A 20,069-nucleotide genomic window follows, 5' to 3' on the forward strand; every position below is an offset into this window, starting at 1 on the left:
AAACTCTGTAGAGAAAAGTGGTGCACACATTGCTCCTATGGGTATTCCCCTCTAGTGGTATTTGCCACGAATGTTATTATTACAAACGGGAATTAACTGAGCAAGCATTACGTGTGGGAGTATCAACCGGGAAAATTACAAAGGACTCCAAAGAGTGGTGGGATATTTTTGCTAAAGGCATAAACCCTGAGAGGTGTTGTCTTTACGCCAACGAGCCGTGTTCAACGAAGGCTGAAATACTGCCAATATCTTGCAGACGAACAGTGGTCAGAGTGGGGTGGGGAGCTTAGAAAGTGAAGGATAAAAACTGGGACGCATATAAGTCAAAGCGAATCAAATATAAAGGAGGTTCCCCTGAAGAATACGACTGCTGCCGAGAAGATGGTACACCTCACTGCTCTAAGCAACAGAGTAGGCAGAGAAGAAGGCAGAGACGTACTGCTGTTCGGATTAAAGTTGATGAACCACCTCCAGAGAAGGCTCACGGAGCCTCTTGACTTATTACTCCCAAACAAAACGTCCTCAGAGCTTCCCCGAAGTCTCCCATCTCTCACCAGGGGTAAAGACAAAAACCAAAATGATTATCAACAACCTCGGAATACCTGTCGCAAGGGTAAGGGTACACCACTTTTCTTGAACTTAAGATTAAGCATTTGGATGATAAGACTGTTACTAATGCTGATAGGGATAACCCAGGGTAAAGGGAACCCCCACCAACCTTATAAATGGACGCTCTATAGGTGGGAGGATCAAATGATATTACAGCAAGTAATTGCTACCGGGGCCCCAAGTTTTAATCAATCTTTATGTCAACTCGTACCCAGAGACCCATGTCTACATAACTTAGGCTTTTAGTTTTGTCCTAGTTCTCATAATGTTAATATTAACCTTTGCACCTTGTATATTGAATAGAATTACTGGATTGATAAAAAATCGATTAGAAGCTGTACACCTAATGTTGATAAGAAGACACTATAAGCACCTAGAAGAAGACGAAATTGTTAAAGAAACTCCCCTTCTCTCCCTAGCTCGAGAAGCTCTTGCCCAGTTTGAGGAACAAAATAAGAAAAACAAAAAGGGGGAATTGTAATAAACTTTGCATAACCAATTTGTTCACCAAACCTGTTGATTGTTAAAATATATTGATCTCTACAACTTAGTAACTAAGCTGCTTTTAACTGTAATAACCACAGTAACAAGTGCAGAAACTAGATATTGAGCTAAGTAAGCAGGATGAGCCAGTCTTGATTACCTTATCCTATAGCTCCTCAAGAGCAGTTTTCTGAGAAAATAAGGAACTGGTCCCAGAAACCGGCCAAGGCCGATTCCGTGGCTTGGATAGATAAACTTGAGGGAGTGTCCCCTTGGAACTAATCGTAATACCTCTCGGAACTAATTGTAATACCTCTTGGAATTAATTTTAATGCAAAGCGGGAATAGGTCATGCATATGTATAGGCGTACCTGCAACTCCCATACATATGTAACACTTAACTGTTTAACTGTCAAACACGTTACCACATCAGGTGTGTGCCGTTGGTGGAGCGGAGACTCCCCGGCCACCCAGCGCTGTTTTGCCTGCTTGTTGCTTGCTACAATAAACCTGGATTGGTTTATCCCCGGGCTGGCATACAAATTTTCGTCGTAACTTATAACAAAGACGCAGCGTGCCTTGTGGCAGGATCACCATCGCAAGTGTATCGCTTGCATTCATCTCCATCTTAATCTGCCGGCTGGCACTTGCTCCCTCCAGGCTGTAGCCGGGATAAAAGCGATGCAGTTTACAAGAAGCACAGCACCGTGTGAGCCCGCTGTGTATTTATAAAAACGGCTACAAATACTAAAGCTCTGCAGGGACCGCTGACCCACACAGAGGCTGTGTTTTCTGAAGAGGGAGTCTGTGTGAAACCCACAAACCCAGGACTGCGACCCCCCTCACCCTGCCCCTTCTCTCCTTCCCTCAGCCGGGCCCGGCTCCCACACCCCCACGCCCGCCCAAGGGCCTCGCTCGCCTCACGGGCAGCCCCAGCCCTCACCTCAGCCGGGCCGCAGCTGGAGCAGAGACTGCAGAGACCAACATGGCCGCCCGGCAGCCCCGTGCCCCAGGACTACAGCTCCCAGCATGCCCCGGGAACCACCAGGGCCCCCGGCAGCCCCGTGCCCCAGGACTACAGCTCCCAGCATGCCCCGGGGCGCTCCTTCCTGCTGCCTGACCCTGCAGGGACACCGGCCCCGGCCCGGCCCCGGCCCCCGCAGGCCTCATGGCCGCCTGCCTGGGGGAGGACGAGGGCGAGGGCGAGGACGAGGATGAGGACAAGGAGGAGGGGAAGGACAAAGGGGCAGGACGATGAAGCCCCGTGGGGCAGGAACCTGTGAGTCAGGTTCCCTTCTGCACTCAGCATGAAAGGCCTTGTGAGATATTGTCCTGACACAAAGAACCCCAAACATTCATGAAATGCAAATCAGACCCATACCCCCAATCCCACATGTAATGAGGTAAGAGAGATTTTACAATAGCCAATATATTTTCAGCCTGTATCTCAAGATAAGATGATAGCTTTTTCACAGACTTTGAGCAATACAAAAACCAGGACTAAAACACCCTACCAAACACCACAAGATCCAAGATAAAAATCACAATTTTTGCTGGGTAACATCAGCACCACCTTTTTTCTTTCCTTCTTGAAAGACTTCCATTCCTCTACCGATTTTAGTATTTTCCCGTGAAACAAAAGTGTTCTAGATGCTTGTCTTATAAAAAGGCTTTAGTGAATAACTCTAGTTTTAAAGATTACAACCAAATGATCTTTTTCTTCTTTCCTGCTGAGATTCCTGACTTTTGTAAGCCTCTGGATTTCACCTCTACTGCAGGAGAACAATAAAAAACGTCTTGCTTATGAGTTTTTAAAATGTGAAATGCAAGTACAAGATGAATAGAATTTTGAACACACACTATTACACTATGAGCGATTACCCACAAAAAGTAGGGAACACATACAAATGCTTAGGCGTTTAAGATGATTGCTACCCCTGTCTCACAAAGCCGTTTTTTTCCTGCTGCTTTATTCCACATTCCCTTGGTTGTAAGTTAGTTCGGTGCATCCTTCTTTTCACTGTAGCTGTTTTCTTCCTTCAGAAATGAAGGGGAAAAACCTATGTATGTTCTTTCTGTTTATCCATCGGTAACATACCTATAGCTCCTCTGCTAATTTTTTTTAAACTTTTTGTGCCTTGAATTCACTTAAAGTGTATATTCCATATAAACCCCATTTTCCCTTTATAAACTATAAATAACTGCTATATCAAATCTTGTTGACTGGATATATGGATTTCTGATATTTTGGTTTATGAAACAAAAGCAGCCACCTGAAAACTTCACAGTGTTTCATGTCTAATTGCCTGAGTTATTTAACTGTCACCTCACTTCACTTGCTTCAGGAATGATACGTGAGGATGTACTTACTGATTAAAATGACAATTAAGGTAGGTTACCATCACATATCTGTACGAAACTTTGAACATGCTGTGTTTCTCAGCTTTTACAAATGCTGCTATATTTACATGCAACATAGCTGAAATTTGACCATGAAAAATGTATCCCTCACACATAACAATACAAAGTGTTGAGTGAGGCACATTAAAACAAAGATGTGTTCACCTAATTCTAACGTCTTTATAGTTTAAAAATCACCTACTAAAAAGCTATGAATGTTTTGCCTGTGAATACAAGAATTAGCTGCTTTTTTTTCCTCCAAAGAAAGCAACAGGCCTGCCTGCCAGTTTCCCGGCAATTGCAGTTGGTATTTGAACAAGCTTTCTCCTTCTGAATACAAAAGAACAATTAACTTGAAATCTAGAAGTGAGACTAGAGTAAGGGGGTATATACCCACTACAATCTATTGCAAAGCCATCTGCAAGGTTCCACATGAGATGATTGTTTTGTACAGAACAAAAAATAAATAAACAAAAAAGCACACGCAGCATTCACTTCACCTCCAGACTTCTAAATGAAAAGATGTATGTAACCTGGGATGCAGTGAACTATCTAAGGGAAATCGGGCCTGATAATCAACCTCTTTCATGTTTGTCTTACAAAAGCAAGGCTTATCTTTCTATTTGTTTGACAGACCCCAATTAGAATGAGTCCCGATTTTAACATGAGTTCTGCAGAACAAAACTCCAGGTAGTTGGGTGTTTGTATTGCAATTCTCACTCCAGATCAGCCCTCTTCTATTTATTGAGGAGCAGGTGCTGAGAGAGAAAGCAAAATGTATTGCCTTGTTTGGAACAACAACATCGTCCTTAGCAATGATGTACCTTCATGAGTAAATTGACTCATGTGGGTAACTTCTAACTTGGCTGCATAATTATGCAAGCAACTTCATGGGATTAGTGGCATAAGTAAGTGCTCACTAGAGTAACAAAAAGGGCTTCATACATTAACATTGTTTTTCTTTCCCTTCAATGTAAGGCTCCTGTAACTTGTAATGCAACACAACTGCAAGCAAACATCAAGAAAAAAAAACCAAAACAAACAAACAAACCCAAATATGGGCTAACTTAACAGAACATGCAGGCAGTAAAACTTCTTACTCAGAATCATCCTGGCAAGACGGCCATTCTGTAGGATGAGCTAGCATGAACTGTCCAAAGAGTAACCGCAGTGTGCACTGTTGCTATCCTAGCAGGAACTCTGCTGCACACAGTGAATTTTTCCTGCTGGAAAATGTCAATTGTATCCCAAAACATGGTGTTTTCATTTTGTTTTTTTCCTTCATGGATGTGTAAGTACTTTACCAAAAAAAACCTGTACTCAGTAGTTTATCGTATTTAGTTCACATCCCACATTTCTCATGTCGTTAGAGCTTATGGGACTGTTATTTACTCACAAAAGCCTACTGAAGTGATGTTAACCTGTACACTGTAGTGCATTGCTTCTACTTCTGAAGACAAAGTCCAAATAAAAGGCAGGAATGCCCTTCATTGCAGAGGAAAAAATACAGCTGCCACAGTGATTCCTTCTGTTGCTCCTGATGCTGTATATATTAACATCAACATCTGCTGACATTGGCAAAGAGCAACATGGAACTAGACTTACCATCAAGAAATCATGTTTTTGTGTGATAAATAGGCAGCAGCAGCTGTTTTTACAGCTGGGAGATTTCATCTAACTGTGGGACCAGACACAGTCACTTCTTGGACATTCCAGATTGTCTTGAACAGTGCTAGAATGAACAGAGAACAGAAAGAAATGCTGAAATTGCAACTTTTCTTATGGTAAATTGCAGTATTATTGGCATTCTTCTGAGTCTTCTTCCACGTGCTGCCCAATTCTTTTTTTGTGTGCTGTACTATGAGAATGTCTTCAAGGCACCTTGATAAAGGACATGCTCAGGACTACACTTCTCTCAGATTCTGTGCTTGACTGCTTCCTCTGTGTTCCCGACCAGTTAAGTTCTCAAGGTTATACCCCAGCTTCATCCCACTGGCCCAGAATAGGAGAACCACAAATTACAGTAACTTTTCTGGGTATGACGGGAACAGGCAGCCCCACGCTCACCGTGCAGCTCATCTCCACACATTTTCTTGACACGCTTTTCTGACTGCAGCACCATGAGCGCTTGGAAAGCCTCTCCTGCTTGTTTTGCCTGCCAACAAACCACTTCAAAGACTTCAGCCCTCTGTTGTCTGCTCACATGCTACCCCACGGGATGGCCACGTGCTTGTACCTGTAATGCACTCACAGAAGAGGATCGAGAGGGCTGTGAAAGTGGTACCAGCTGCAGGTGAAATGACTTACGTAAGGGATTTTTCTATTTGGAGAAGATCATAAAACAATAATATTTTGGGCTACCAATAAAAAGACAGTTTTGTGATAAAATAGGAAGTTTTAGGCTCCCTTCCTCCCTCCAAACAGTGAGCAGCAGCCTCTAGACAGGAGCATGGAATAGTCGTGACCAGAGTCAGCATTGCATCACATGGACCTGGTCTAAAATAGCTCTAACAAAATCCCAGCCTCAGAGGAGAAAGCAGCAGCAGCAGCAGCAAAGATAAATCCTGTGATTATAACCAGAGTGAAGTTGTAAAGTCAGTATCTCTCTTCAGGAAAGTGACCATTAAGACTATGGCTTCAGTTTCTGTCCTGGGGCCTTTTCAAGCTGGTTAGGTCATTGTTTTAGAAGTTTGAGGTTTATTCAGGAAGAGATCAATTCACGAATGGATCATATATTTTAGCTGATCAAGAGAATAAGTGGCACATGGCTATGTCTGTTAGTGTGTGAGCCCATGTCCGTAGAAGCCCCGTCGACAGCTTCACCAAGATTACCTTCTCACAAGGCCATTCTTCAATGACCTTCAGACGGTTCAAAATACACAGCCTATCTTAATGCCACTATCCAGGAGAGGATGTTTGTCCCAGCTAGTGTTGCATGGTCTGAGAGCTGTCTTTCTCAGGGACGAATCGTCTAGGGTGAAAGTGTTTTTCGTCTTAATGAGGGCAGAGCAAAAGTGTGATGCTGCACAGACTCTCCCTCTCGTGGGGAGGGAGGTCCATATTGGTGTCTGGGTCCAGACCATGACATTCCCTTTCTCTTGCAGTGTGAAGTGTTGAGGCACACAGAGCAATGCAGAAAGCACAAAACACCAAGTTACCGTTACCAAGTTGGAAACTGTATCTGCACCCTATCAGCATGGTCATCTTCTTTCTCACTGTCCCATGCCAAGAGAGAGCCTCCCCAATTTGACCACTGCTTTGGCTAGAGAAAACCCACACAATTCTAATCCTCATCGCAGTGGCACAGGGAGATGTGCATGAAGGGCGGGAATGGGAAGGGTGCTACATAGACAAGCAAGGGGAATCCAGGGATAGCCACACACTTCTGACTAAGACACAGTGGCTTAGGGAAATGCACAGTTCTGGGGCATGAAGGTCCTAGCAAGAAAGACTGCAGAAGTCCCAAGCCCTTCCCCTCTGCTCTGTCGAGCCCTGGGCTCCCCAGTGCCAGGCAGAGACGGCCACATTGGAAAGAACTCTCCCCCCAGTGCCCCTCCCACTTTCCGTTGGGCTTAGAATGTTGGTCGTTGGGCTTAGAATGTTGGTCGTTGGGCTTAGAATGTTGGTCGCTGGGCTCGGAATGTTGGTCAGTTGGAGCCCACGGCCGCCAGAGACAGCAGCACGGAGCTGTGCTGGCACGCAGGAGCGCTGGGAGGAGGCAGGATCTGACCGAGCGGCACCGAACCGGCACCGGCACCTCGCCTCCCATCCCCGCTGTCGCCGACTGGCCCGCGTCCTCGGTCCACGGCGAGGGTCCTCCTCTCCCGGGCAGGATGGGCCAGGCCAACTGCTGCTGCGGCTCCAGGTGAGCTCTCCCTGTGCCTCGGGGGCACGGCCGGGACCCGCGGTGGCAGCGGCCTTTCTCATGCCCGCCGCTCTCTGCTCTGCAGGGAGGCTCTCGCCGACGCCGAGGCGGTGCTGAGCGCGGACGTGCGGCTGACCCGGGGCCGCAAGAGGAGCGAGAGACGCCTTCTCCTCCTCCAGGAGGAACTGGTGATCGCCAAGTTGCAGTAAGACCCTCAGAGCCCAGCTGCCTTTCCCCCAGCCCTGGCCCTGGCCCCAGCCCCGGGACACCCCGGCCCCAGCCCCAGGCCCCGGCCCCTTGGTGCTGGATGCGCCCATCGATGTCTGTCCCAAGGGCAGGTGGGGGACAGGGCTCGGCCCGGGGGGACCCCGAGGAGGACACCCCCAGCTCACCGCCTGCCTCTCCTCTCTGCTCTCTGCAGACGCGGCACCAGCCTGCGCCCACAGCTCCGCCTGGCCCTGGACCAGCTGTGGGTGCTGAGCGGCGGAAAGGAGGCGGCGGGGGACGAGGAAGAGGAGGAAGGCGGCGATGAGGACAGGACCTCCATCCTCCTCGTCTGGCCCAGCGGCTCCTGCGTCGCCACTTTCGGGTGAGTGCCACGGCCAGGCGGGAGACGTTCCCAAGCACACCCGCACCATCGTGAGAACGGCCTCTGCCCTGCGTGCAGAGCCTGGGCAGGGATCGAGCAGCACGCCGGCAGGGAGGGATGGGGGCATGGGCAGGTCCCGCATCCCCTTTGGGTCCCCAGAAGGGGAGGGCGAAAGCAGCTGCTCTGGCAGGACATGAGGAGCCAGGGCTCGGGCAGCGCCTCTGTCCTGCCCCACGGGGCTTCGTCCCGCTCCGGCGTCCTTCCCCACGGGGCAGGGCTGCGCAGGCACCCGCCTCTGCCCACGGGCTGGGAGCAGCAGGGCCTGCAGGGCCTGACGCTGGTTCTCCTCTCTTTCTGCAGCTCCCGGGCGCTGAAGGAGCTGTGGGTGGGCACGCTCCTGGGGTAAGCCGCGGGGATGCTGCAGGTGCAGCTGGACGGGGGAACGCAGCTCCTCAGCTGGGGAGAGGTGCCCCCGTGGCTGCCGGCAGCTCTCGCTCGGGCAGAGCTGCCGCAGGAGGGAGAAGAGGCAGCTTGGGGCTCAGCCAGCTCTCTCCCTGTCCCTTCCCGGTGCACAGGATACCAGAAGGAGCCAAAAGAGCCCGGGTGACGCCTGTCCCGTCCATCAGGCTCCTGGAGAAGGAGCTGGGCCGCCGCCACACCGTGAGTGCCTGCCCGGTCTGGGCTCTGCCCCTGAGCCCTGGTCCTCCAGCCGAGCGAGCGGCAGAGGCATCGCTGCTCACCTGCCTCCGCTCCTTCTCTCTTGCCCAGTGGAGGACATTAAGCGCCGGGAGCCTGGAGAGGCTGATGGAGGGCCAGGCCGAGGTGAGAAGGGCTGCCTTTCGCCCGCCTCTGGCTGTGCCGGCACGTGCGGCCAGTGGGGTGAGGGATGGAGGGAAGGGTGGTGCCGCTCGGGGAGCGGAGAGGGTTGGGGAGCCGCCGGGAATGCCGGCACATCCTGGCCGGCGGTGCTGGGGGGAAACCTGCCCCGCGGGGCAGAGAGCCCGGGAGGGCAGAGGGTCCCGGCTCTGCCACGCTCAGGCTGCCGGTGCCGGCTGGCAGCTCGCCGGCGGCCCTTTGCGCCGCGGGGCTGCTCTCTGAGCGCAGCCTGGTTCTTGCAGGCTGGTCCCAAGCAAGGGCCTCCGACGGTCCCGCCGAGCAGCGGAGGGGGACTTTGCCACGCACCGGGTGAGTTTCGGGAAGAACGGTAAGCTCCTGCAAGCGCTGGAGCTGTGCTCACTTGTCCCTCGAGTGTCGCCATGCAGGTTGGGCAGCCCGAGGCAGGATGTCACCTCCAGGAGGAAGGAAGGACGGACACCCGCTGGGCAGCGGCCGCTGGACGTGGTTCTGCGGGGACACGGAGCCTCTGCTGCTGCCCACAGCTTGGAGGAGGACAGGGCGAGGGCTGGGCCAGGCTCTCCTCTCCTGGTGGCGTGCCGGCTCTCAGGAGCCTCCCAACTGGAGCTGCTGAGCCGGAGCTCGGAGGTCCAGCTGCTGGCTCCCTGCCCGTCCTGCTGCACCGCTCAGCACCACGCTGCGGGCAGGGCAGGCCCCGGGAGCGCTGGCCCGGCGGTCTCCGTTGACGGGCTCTTGCTCGGCTTTCCTTTGCAGCAGGAGGGAGCAGCAGCAGGAGGAGGAAGAGGAGGGGGCTGCCCTGGCCCTTTGCTCATCGGAGGACCCCGGCCGCTGCCCAGGCGCCAGGGCAGGTGGGCTCTGGCTGCAGCAGGGCGCTCTTTGGCCAGCCCCTGGCAGCCCTCTGCGGGGAGGACGGCTCCCTGCCCCGGCCCATCCAGGTAAGCCAGCCTGGCCGGGGGGGTCCCCAGCCCTCCAGATGCTCCCTAGAGGCGGTAGGAGCCCTCCCTCCGGCTGCTCCACAGGGGACACGGGTGTCCCCAGGAGCTCCGGGGATGGCGGCTTGGGCTCTTCACCCCCAGCAAGGAGCCCGCTCTGGGGCAGTGCTCTGGCCACCGCTGTCGGAAGGCAGCTCCTCGGCCAAGCAACTGTCCTCCTGCCTCTCCTGCAGGAGCTGCTGGCTGTCCTGCGCCAGGAAGGACCGTCGACGGAGGGGATATTCCGCAAAGCTGCCAGCGGGACGGAACTTCGGGAGCTGCGGGAGGCCCTGGACCGCGACGCCGATGTCGACCTGGGCAACCAGCCTGCACTCCTGCTGGCCGCCGTCTTGAAGGTGAGCGCTTCTGACCTGCGGCTGGAGGAGCTCCTGGCCGGCCTGGAAACTTCAAAGGCTCACCCAGAGCCCTTGGCATTGCAGGACTTCCTCCGAAGCATCCCCGACAAGCTGCTGGTGACCCACCTCTACGAGGACTGGATGGCAGCCATGGAGAGGACCAGCAAGGAGGAGAAGGTCTCCGAGCTGAAAGCGTAAGTGCGGGCAGCAGCCTGCCTGAGAGCACCTGGAAAGCTGGGCAACTCAGCCGCTGGCTCCCCCCTGCCTTGGACAACAGGCCTGGGCAAAATCTGCTTTGTCAACCTAGTGTCCCTGTTTCCTCAGGGTGGCCGAGAAGTTGCCTGCAGCCAACCTCTTCCTCCTCAAGCGGCTGCTGTCCCTCCTCCAGCACATCGGCCGCAACGCAGCCACCAGCAGGATGAGCTGCAGCAACCTGGCCATCTGCCTTGGGCCAAACCTGCTGAGCCCACCCGACGAGGACCTGCTCCCGCTCCAGGCCATGCTGGAGGTGACCGAGAAGGTGCGCTGTGTTGGCAAGCCGGCTGCAGCCTTGCCGGCCTATCCGAGCTTGGCTGCTCAGAGGTCCCTGGCTGCCTCCTCCCTTGAGCAAATGCCGGTGGGGTGGCTGCCTGCAAAGGCAGCCCCGCAGCCACAGCCATCTGTGCAGAGGCAAGGGTCGGGAGTGGGAAAGGCTGCTTGGGACAACTTCAGGCAGCTGGGTTGAGAGCAAGGGTTTGATGTGTGCAGGTGAACACGCTGGCGCTGTTTATGATTGAAAATTGCGGCGACATTGTTGGGGAGGAGGTGGCTGGCCGCTCCTGTCCATCAGCTGGGGAGTCGCCAGCCCCCACGGACGGAGCCACAGGTATGAGGAGGAACTGAGGGCTGTCCCAGGCTGGGGCTTGGGATACCAGAAACCTCAACGTCAAGAAGAAAACCGGTGTAGGGCTTGGGGTGGGTTTTGCTTTAGGTGTGCTACTTCCAAGGCGTCACTGCAGCACATGGTTTTGCTTTCTAGACCTGCCTTTGGAAGAGCAAAGTGGCCCTGCAGGCAGAGGAGACCAGGGCCACCAGGCAGAAGCCATTCTGCATGCATCCCCCTCTCTGGGTGTCCTCAAAGGAGCTGGGGGAGACATGGTGGCGGAGTCCAAAACGACAGAGGTATGTCAGCTCTGCTCCACAAGCACCGTGACAGTGTCTCTCGGGTAGGAGGGTAGTTTCTGAGGAGGCCAAGTAGCTGCTGGGCCTCCTCCGGCCAGCCGATGGCTTGTGTGTTTGGGGTTCCTCCTCCTCCCCCACGGAATCATACGTTGTATGGAAAACTGGAAAGGTCCTTTCTCAAATGCATTAAGCATGTGCTTAATCCAACCAAATACCTACAAAAAGACAGCGGGGAGTAGCTGTCAACTTGAGAGGGCTTTTGCTCGGATCCTACTTCATCACAGTTTCATCAAGTCTGTTTTGGGGCAGGTGGACTGTGCAAAATGTGGATGGATGATGCAAAGCAGCATCTTCCCCAGAGAGCTAAGGTGGTAATTTGGCAAGCAGTCCCTTACTACTCCAGGCCGTCCCTTGCCACCCCTGAACTCCAACAATTCTGGTTTAGGCACCTCCAGCTTTGCCTCCAGCCACCCTCGAGAGCACGGCAGAGCCCCTGCTACGCCCGCAACAACTGGGCAGCCTTTCAGAGGAAAGAAGGTAAAACGAGTCACTTTGGGTTAAAATCAGAACTGTCTCCGCTGGATCGTGGCCTTACCTATCTAAGCACACTGTGGGATGGAAAGGTTTGCAGGCTCTCCTCGGGACAAGGAAAAGAGAAGGAACCGAAGGAGGAAACAGGCCTGGGGAGATGAAAGCTGTGCAGAAAAAAAGAGGAGGAAGAGAGAAAACAGATTGGGGGATCGCAAACGGAAAAGATGCAGGAAGGTCCGGCAGGTCAAGAAGCCCAGGTGTGTACCAGGCTCTGCTGCCCATCCAACTCTCAGCACTGCTCTAAGTCAGGCCAACCCGCTGGCAAGGCACGGCGAGGGATGGTGCTGCGCAGGGTCTGGCAAGAACCCCGTGGCCGCTCCCCAGGGGCTCCCCATCGAGCCCTGCTGCGTGGCACAGGGGCCCTGTGCATCTCTGCGCGCGCACAGCTCTCTAAGGGCATTCCCCGTGGGGATAAGGCGCCAGAGCCCTCCCCTCGGCAATGCCAGCCGTAGCTCGCTCTCTTCTGGGCTATGAGCAATTCCTCGTCAACGGTGTTCCCCAGAGAGAGGGCAACCAAACCCTGCCTCTTCCTGGCGCTGTGCATTCAGCAGCGCTCTCTGACTCTGTCCTTGTAGGTGCCGTTTTCCTGTTACTGGCTGAACCCCTGTGAGCCCTGGGCCCGCCCCCCACCGCAGTTAATGTTCTCAATAAAACGGTTTTTCTCTCTTCTGACTGTGTCCGCCATCGGCTGTTCTGGAGCGGGCAGCTGCTGTTTGAGGATGACCCCTCGGGGAGGAGTTTGGGATTGTGCCTTGTCCCAGCATCCTTGCCGGCGCGCATGAGGGCTGGGTTCAGGTGCTTTAGGAGTGAAAGCAAGGCACAGAGTTGCACAGGAGGGTGGAGGTTGGAAGGGAGCTGTGGAGGTCGTCCAAGCCCTCTGCTCAAGCAGGCTCCCTTAGAGCAGGTTGCCCAGGACCACGTCCTGGTGCGTTTGGGCTACCTCGGAGGAGCAGCCCCATGAGCTCCGAGCGAGGGCAAGATGTAGGCAGACACGGTGGCCAGGAAGGGCTGAAGGTCCGTATGCAGCCACCGTCACCTGCAGCTTGCTGCTCCCTGCGGCCATCACCCTTGCACAGCGAGTGCCGGGCAGTTTCTGCAGAATCCCCTCGCTCATGGCAACGGTATAAACCCAACCGCCGTGCTGGGCGGTAGGAATGCGTCAGCTCGCCCCAAAAAGCTTTGGAAGGGGCTCCAACAGCAGCCGGACTGCTGAGGCTTTTGTGCGCCCCGGTGTGATACAGGGGATGCCTGCACCCTGAGGGAGGAGGAAGGATGAGCACTCTCCCCGTCCGTCCGTCCGTGGGTAGGTAACTCTTTTGCTCACAGGTTGTGGTGGTTTAAGCCTGGCCGGTGGCTGAGCACCACACAGCCACTCGCTCCCTGCCCCCCAGGGGGATGGCGGGGGAGAATCGGAAGGGTGAGAGCCCCGACCGTATCGCCACAGCAGGCTTCGCCCTCCCGGTGTCCCATCACGCTGGGACCCCCCACAGCACTGCCCAGTGACACACTGGGGGGAGTAGGGGGCACTGGGGGGAACCGAGGGGGTCACAGGAGGTTACAGGTGTGTGGGCAGGGGGCGGAAGGGGGGCACTGGGGGACGAGTGGGGAATGGCGGGGGGACCTTAAAGGGTCAGCAGCGGCACAGGGGCCGAGCAGAGGGACGGAGAGTAGCATCTGGCTGGCCCATCGGACCCCTGCCCGTTAACCCAGGCCCCACTGGTGCTGTTCCTCACCCCCAGCGAGCCTCCGCACATCTGCAGGGGGCAGGGGCAGCTCCACACAGGGAGGCCACCAGCAGAGACGTGGTTTTGTCCCTTGGGCTGCTGTGCACGCTGGCCCGGCTGCGAGCCCACGTGAGCCTCAGCCCCCTGTCCCGCGGGTCCCACCACACGCGCGTGACCCAAACGGAACGCTCTGCAAAGTTCGCTCAAAGGAAGCACGTGCTTCCGCCTTGCCCAGTCCTTCCTAAAGGTGTTCCTTGGTAAAGGTGAGGATGTAAGCGGGAACGGAGCCCCTTTCTGGGTTGAACAGCAGGCTGAGGGGGGCTCCTGCTGTGGCGGGGGCACCGGCAAGGGCCAAGCTGGCCAGTCTTCCTTCGTCCCGGTCTTCAGAGGTGGCAACCTCCTGCGTGCTCTGGGCTGGCACAGCCTTGCCCGTGACCCAGGGGAAGTTTCCCTCTCCCCGAGTCCAGAGTCCTGCCCCATACACGGCACCCTGGGGCAAAGGGCAGAGGAACCAAGAGGTTCCCCTCCTTCGCAGGGTCCCCAGCGTCAGCTGTAGCATCGCGCCTATCCTTTGTAGTGCCCAGAGCCTCCTGTTTCGGGCCGAAATCCTCGGTTTTCGGGTCCAAACCCGCCTTTGATGACCCCCAGCCTTTCCTCAGGGCCCACAGCTCCATGCTGAGGCTCTCAGCCCTAAAGGTGGAGTTCGTTGCCTGGCAACCTCCACCCAGCAGTCCCTGGGGAGTCAGTGGGCCCAGGACAGCCAATCGCATTTGAGGAGGCGGGGGCAAGGCATGTGATCGATAGGTAACCCACCAGTCAAGCTTCGAGGCCTGCAGGAGAGGTGGCAAGAGGGGAAAAAGCCGGGCTCCCTGCCGGGTGTGTGTGGGGGGGGGGGTGTTGGTTGGAGGCGGGGCATGCCCGCTCCACCAATCACAGCTGGCAAGAGCAAAGCAGAGATGACTGATGAGCCGCCTGACCCATCACTGGATGGGAGGAGCGATCTCATGCAGCCAATCGGAGGAAACATCGCCTCAGGGAAGGGCGGGCCCCAAAGCAGGGCACAGTGGCAGCCGAGGGGACCGATCCTCCGAGGCAGCACCGCCTGAAGGGAGGAGACTGGCAGCCCTCCCCAGCTGTGCTGACCCATGGGAGAAGAAGGTGGGGCCTTCTCCTGGGGCCAGGAGTTTCCTCTAGGCACCTGCAGTGCCGAGGGCTCCGGCAGTCCTGGGAGCTGAGTGTGCCAGGCGCAGGGCAAGCGGCTGAGCTGGGCGTTCTCCAGCGGCAGGCATTTGGACGAGGGGGGCTCGGCGGGAACCCGTCTTGCCCTCCCGCTTCTTCTTGTGCTTCTTGAAGTGGAAGCACTTGTGCAAGGCTCCAGGAGGAGTTCATTTGGTGCCCGCCCTTGCTAATTGCAGGTGGGTGGTCTGCAGCGGGCAGGGAATGGGACAGGACTGCTCGCAGGAATGCCGTGGGAGGGGAGGTCCGTCGCTCAGGGAGACAAGGATGAAGGGTGGGCATTGAGGGTTGTGGTGCTTCTCTTCCCAGGTCACTATTACGCGTGAGGAAGCTCTGCTTCCCTGGCAGTGGCCGAACATCTGCCTGCCCTTGGGAAGCCCTGAGGAGCTCCCTTCGGGAGTCTCTGTGGCGCAATTGGTTAGCGCATTTGGCTGTTAACCGAAAGATTTGGCTGTTAACCGAAAGGTTGGTGGTTCGAGCCCACCCAGGGACACCTCTCCCCTCTTGCCTGCCTATGCCACAGTGTTCTAGCCTTGTTTAAGGTCCCTTCCAACCCAAAGCATCGTATGGCTCTCGAAAAAAACACAGGCTCTTCAGTCCCCTCAGCAAAGCCAGAGGAAGGAAAGAAAACTGATAGCACCAGTTCCTTATTCTGATTTGCCTGCCCAGCTTGGGGAGCAGGGCTTAGCTCCCACCTGAGCTCAAGCCACCACATAATTTGCCTTAGTTCTACTTTCTCTAAAGACACTAACAGTAGCGTGCTCTACAAACATTTCTCCTTCTTCTTGATGGTCCTAAGACTCATTTCTTTACTCTTAGTAAACTTAATTGCTTTAATGTTCTGCCTTTCACCTGACTTGATCCCCATCCACTGCTGCTTGTTCTTCTCCAGACTCCTGCCTTCAGGCACAAGGGCCTGGGACACCCCACCCGTATCAGTCCCCTGCCGAAGGAAAAGTCTTCTCTTCTGAGAGAGAAAAGAAGTCCCAGTCTTCCCAGGGACAGAGCTGGGAAGGGCTGTCTGGAGCAAGTCTTTGCTAAAACTGTTTGAGGACCATGAGCAAATTCAAGGGATGGAAAATCCTGCATTTCTGGGCCTGGGGGGTCCCCAGGGTGCTGCTGCGTCCCCAGCACATGTCCCCATGTCACCGGAGCCCTCTGTGAGGTCACAGTGGTTGGGCTCTACATCTTCCTCCTGGGGCTGGCGCTGCCCCAGTTGCTCATGGCTTTTGCCTGGAGGAGCAGCGTGTCGATCCGTGGGATCCTGCTGCCCATGCGGAGGATGAGAGCGCTCAGAGGTGAGGGGCTGGTGGGAGGCTGGGGTCTGATACGTGCTGGAGGCAGTGTCTGTCCCAGCCGGGTGCTGGGGGCTGCGTCCCATCACCTCTCATCCTGCTGCCAGGCACGTCCCAGAGGGTCCTGGATCCATCCTCTCCCTGCCCTCCGTGAGGCAGCTGGGGACCGCTCAGAGGTGACTTGGGCTGGCCGGCTCTTGTCAGGGCTGCCCAGCCCCAGCCCTGCCGGCCTCTCCTTGCGGAGCCCGTGTCCGTCCCCTGGCCAGCTCAGGGCCCCTGTGCTGGACTCACTCCAGCGCATCGCTGCCGTTCTGTCACTGAGGAGCCCAGGATGGGCCCAGTCCCCCAGGGTGGTCTTCCCACTGCCGCGGTGAGGGGAAGACTCCCTCCCCTCATCCCACTGACTTCCCTCTTGCCAGTACAGCCCAGCACAGGCTGGTAGTGCTGGGGCAGTCTGGGAAGATCCTCACCCCTCCCTGGCGCGAAGCCCTGCAGCCAGCAAAGCCATTTCTTTCTTTTCTTGCAGCTCTCTGCTCATGCGTGCGTTCCCAGTCCAGACCTGCGCGTTCTGAGGACAGAGGCGGTGTGACGGGGACTGTCCCTGCGGCCGTCACTACCTTTGTGGCCGTCGGGACTTCTCTGCTAAAGCGACTGCAAGACCATGAGGTGAGGTGGGGGTTGAGGGCTCCCCTCCATGCCCCTGGCTTCCCCGGGTGCCGTGGCAGAGGGGCGTCTCACCTGACAGCACCTCTGCCCTCCTGCAGGCGCTTTGTCCCCAGGCGCCGATCCTGCTGCTCAAGCTGGACTAATGCCATTGCTCCCCACTCCTTTCCCCGGGAGCTCCCAGTGCTGGGGCTCCTGCCCGTGCGAGGAGCAACACTGGGCCCCAAGGCGCAGGGTGCTCACGGCTTCCCCTCCTCGGGGCATGGTCTCGTTCCCATGCCTTCCCCTTTGCCACGGTCCATTTGGATCTCTCAAATGTACAGGACAACATACGCTGTGATTTCAACTTTATTTCATGAGCTCAGTAAGAAATACAATGAAAAAACATGACAGGGGCTCAATTCCCTTCTCCCAGACTCGTCTATCACCTGAATTCACTCCTTCACCAGTCAAGTCATAAGGTTTCATAACTTATAATCTGTAACTCTTAATATCGTGCACCTATGAGCAAAAAAAAGAATTTTTTTGCTATGAACCTATGAGCCAACCGAGAGAGCGCTCACCCTTCCTCCTCCATCACGGTGTGGGCGTCCCCTGTGTCGCACCGGGAAGCATGAAAGCCTCAGCAGTTCAGCTGCTGTTGGATCTGCTTCAAAAGCTTTTTGAGTAAGCTGATGTTTTATACCCTCCAGCTTGGAGGCTGGGTCTATACCATTTCCTTACGTTAGTGGATTCTGAGGAAACTGCCAGACAAAAGGTAATGGCTGCCGGAGACAGCCATCCGCAGCTGGTAATGGCTGCATCATGGCCCTTTAGCTCTCTCTGGCCACGCGTCCTGCCTACGCGGTGCTCTCGCTTTGACCTAATGGTGCTGCTCCCAGCATACACCAGGCCTTAGCAGGAGCTGGGTTAGCCAAAATCTAGGCAGGAGTTGAGTGAACAGTCACACCCTTCCTTGTCCGGCACTTTCCCCCTGACCTCCGCCATCCCCCGTTTTCAGGAGTGACCGCCCAGGCTCCCATGTGGCCTTTTGCCCCGGTGGAGTCGATCTCCCTGTCTGACTCTCTGCTCGTGTCAGAGGCACCGCGGAAGATCCTGCTGTTCCCCGTGGCTGTCCTGACCGATGCCTGCAACTCGTCCCTCGTGCCCGTGTCACGCAGATGATATGGGGGGCAGCAGGTCTCTGTCGTGGCTCCCTGGGAACAAGGGCAAAGCAAGTCCCATCACTCCCCTTTGTGGTCCGTCCCCAGGGTGACCGAGTGGAGACGTACCGGGAGCTGGAGAGCGTCTTGTGGGGAGACGACGGCTGTTTGACGAGTGGCGTTGTGAACCGCCTGATAGCAGAGGCGTTGAGTGACATGCGAGCAGCCCAGGTGAGCTTGTTCTCTTTCAAGGCCACCCAAGCAGCCTGCCTCTGCCCCTGGTTTTGGGGGAAATACAGAGTGGCGCAGAGATGTTCCTCGGTTGTTCAGACCCAGCAGAGGTCCTAAGGGAGAGGCTCTGGGGACTCGTCGTGACAGGGAATTTGGAGAGGGGAGTGTTGTGTTAAAGGGTAAAGACTTTGGGCAGAAAATAACCCCCCTTGCGTTCCAGCTTGTCTTTAGATGTCCGAGGGGCTGGGGGCGGCTAGGCTTAGATTCTGGGTGATGCCCAATTCAGCACTGTAAGTCCGGTCGCGTTCAATATGTTGAACTAACACGATTACGGACGCACAAATAGCGCACTGTACTTTCAGTTTAGTGGCATTCAATGAACTATCACAGCCAGACTTAAGGAGCTTGGTTGCGTTCAATGAACTATCACGGCTAGATTTTAATGAATAGTACAGTTTATTAAAGCAACAGGAGTACAGGTTCTTTTGGATTGCCGATGATAAATACACTGTCTGCAAGGCACGTGCAAATAATAATACAGTCGACTACAAGCGCATTAAATTATGGAAGGAAAAGAGCTCTAAAGAATTCTAAGTTTCCCGGGAAAGCACTCGGTACAGCCGAGTGTTCGAATCTCACCCAAGAGGTGTCCCTCTGGGGGGAAGAGAGGTTCAGCCTGTCGACTGACCCCAGAAGGCAGTGATGTCCTCCCAACTTGTCCACGACGGTATCTTCCCTAATAGTCACCCTTTCTTTGGGCCTTTTTACACTATTTTCCTATTTAGGTGGAGCTCGAGTGACTCCAGTCATGCATGCCTTTACTTTGATTGGTATTAAGTTCTCTCGCTTTGCTTTTAAAAGGACATGCTAGAAAAAAATTCAGAGCGCAGGCTCAGTGAGGGGTGGTTGCACTTTGGAGGCGGGTAGCTTTTGGGATGGAGGTGTGTTTTGGTATTCTAATGAGCAAAGTTCACCCAGAGGACGTGATGTTGCGTGTCAGTACCCCAGGACAGGGCACTTAGGAGATAAATCAGAAGTAGGGCAGTAGATCGACAGAACCCCCATGATTTTACCTCCTTGCTTCCGTGGATTCAATGCAGGGACCTACCCTTCCTATCGTTCCAGTTCCCTATCCCTGCGATAACATCACAGAGACTGGCCGTGGCGTCTCCGCTCCACTCCACCCTCCGTGTTACTTCTCTTAGGGTCAGCACACCAAACTGCCTTGGTGTTGCTAACATCTAAGGTTGCAGGTTACATTGCACAGAGAATTATTAGGGAACCAATTCCTTGCGTGTCCACTGCATTCCACCCTGGAGGTTTTGCCTTCCCTCAAGGGGGTGCGGGGAACATACTGATAAGTCGCTTCTAGCAGTCACTCCACAGGGAGGCAGGGAACTGTGCAGAGAAGCGGACTCGGGGCTGTTTCTAACTGAGCGACAGCTGGGTTCAAGCTCAACACTGTTTGTCCTGCTTTGAGGAAGGGCCGTGGCAACCCACCAGCCCCACGGAGAGGTCCCAGGGGGGTCCTGAGTCTGTGGCAGTTTGATCCTGGCATCTGCATGGAGAGGGAGAGGGGGCAGCAGCACAGGGCTGTTCTGGGGCAAAGCCTCCCTCATCTCGCCAGGGAACTGCTCGCCTATCCCAGGGTACAAGAGGCAGCAGCCGCTCGGCCCCGAGCACAGCTGTCCCGAGGGGTCTTGCAGAGGAGATGGGGTCATTCAGCCTGCCCTAGTGCCTCAGCCTTTTTCTCCGGAGTGTTTAACCTGTGACGCTTTTGCAGGGTGTGACAGGTGACGTGAAGATGGCCGCTAGTGACGTCCTGGTAGCTCTGGCCCGCTCCCACTTCCACTTTGTCATGTCCGAGCTCCAGAGCCACCTGAAGGCCATGAGGAAGG

General features: G+C 55.1%; 1 protein-coding gene and 1 non-coding gene across 2 annotated transcripts; both read left to right on the forward strand.

Annotated features, from left to right (window-relative positions):
- The first annotated feature begins 7,885 nt into the window (after positions 1-7,885).
- Positions 7,886-11,968, forward strand: LOC142027635 (T-cell activation Rho GTPase-activating protein-like). Its single transcript, XM_075021931.1, has 7 exons — positions 7,886-7,996; positions 9,967-10,128; positions 10,213-10,322; positions 10,453-10,648; positions 10,876-10,993; positions 11,147-11,289; positions 11,735-11,968. The coding sequence occupies exons 1-7, from the start codon at positions 7,886-7,888 to the stop codon at positions 11,828-11,830; spliced, it is 936 nt and encodes a 311-aa protein (XP_074878032.1). The 3' UTR covers positions 11,831-11,968.
- Positions 11,969-15,239: 3,271 nt separating this feature from the next.
- Positions 15,240-15,333, forward strand: TRNAN-GUU (transfer RNA asparagine (anticodon GUU)). Its single transcript has 2 exons — positions 15,240-15,277; positions 15,298-15,333. It is a non-coding gene; the product is annotated as a tRNA-Asn (tRNA).
- Positions 15,334-20,069: the final 4,736 nt, after the last annotated feature.

The sequence above is a fragment of the Buteo buteo genome, unplaced genomic scaffold (assembly GCF_964188355.1).
Source record: "Buteo buteo unplaced genomic scaffold, bButBut1.hap1.1 HAP1_SCAFFOLD_45, whole genome shotgun sequence".
NCBI classification, from domain to species: domain Eukaryota; kingdom Metazoa; phylum Chordata; class Aves; order Accipitriformes; family Accipitridae; genus Buteo; species Buteo buteo.

Excerpts from the sequence above, each read along its gene's own strand:
- LOC142027635 (XM_075021931.1), top strand. The coding sequence starts at position 7,886 with ATGAGGACAGGACCTCCATCCTCCTCGTCTGGCCCAGCGGCTCCTGCG. Across the intron at positions 10,129-10,212 it reads TGCTGGCCGCCGTCTTGAAG|GACTTCCTCCGAAGCATCCC; the intron begins GTGAGCGCTTCT and ends TTGGCATTGCAG. Across the intron at positions 11,290-11,734 it reads CGGAGTCCAAAACGACAGAG|GCACCTCCAGCTTTGCCTCC; the intron begins GTATGTCAGCTC and ends ATTCTGGTTTAG.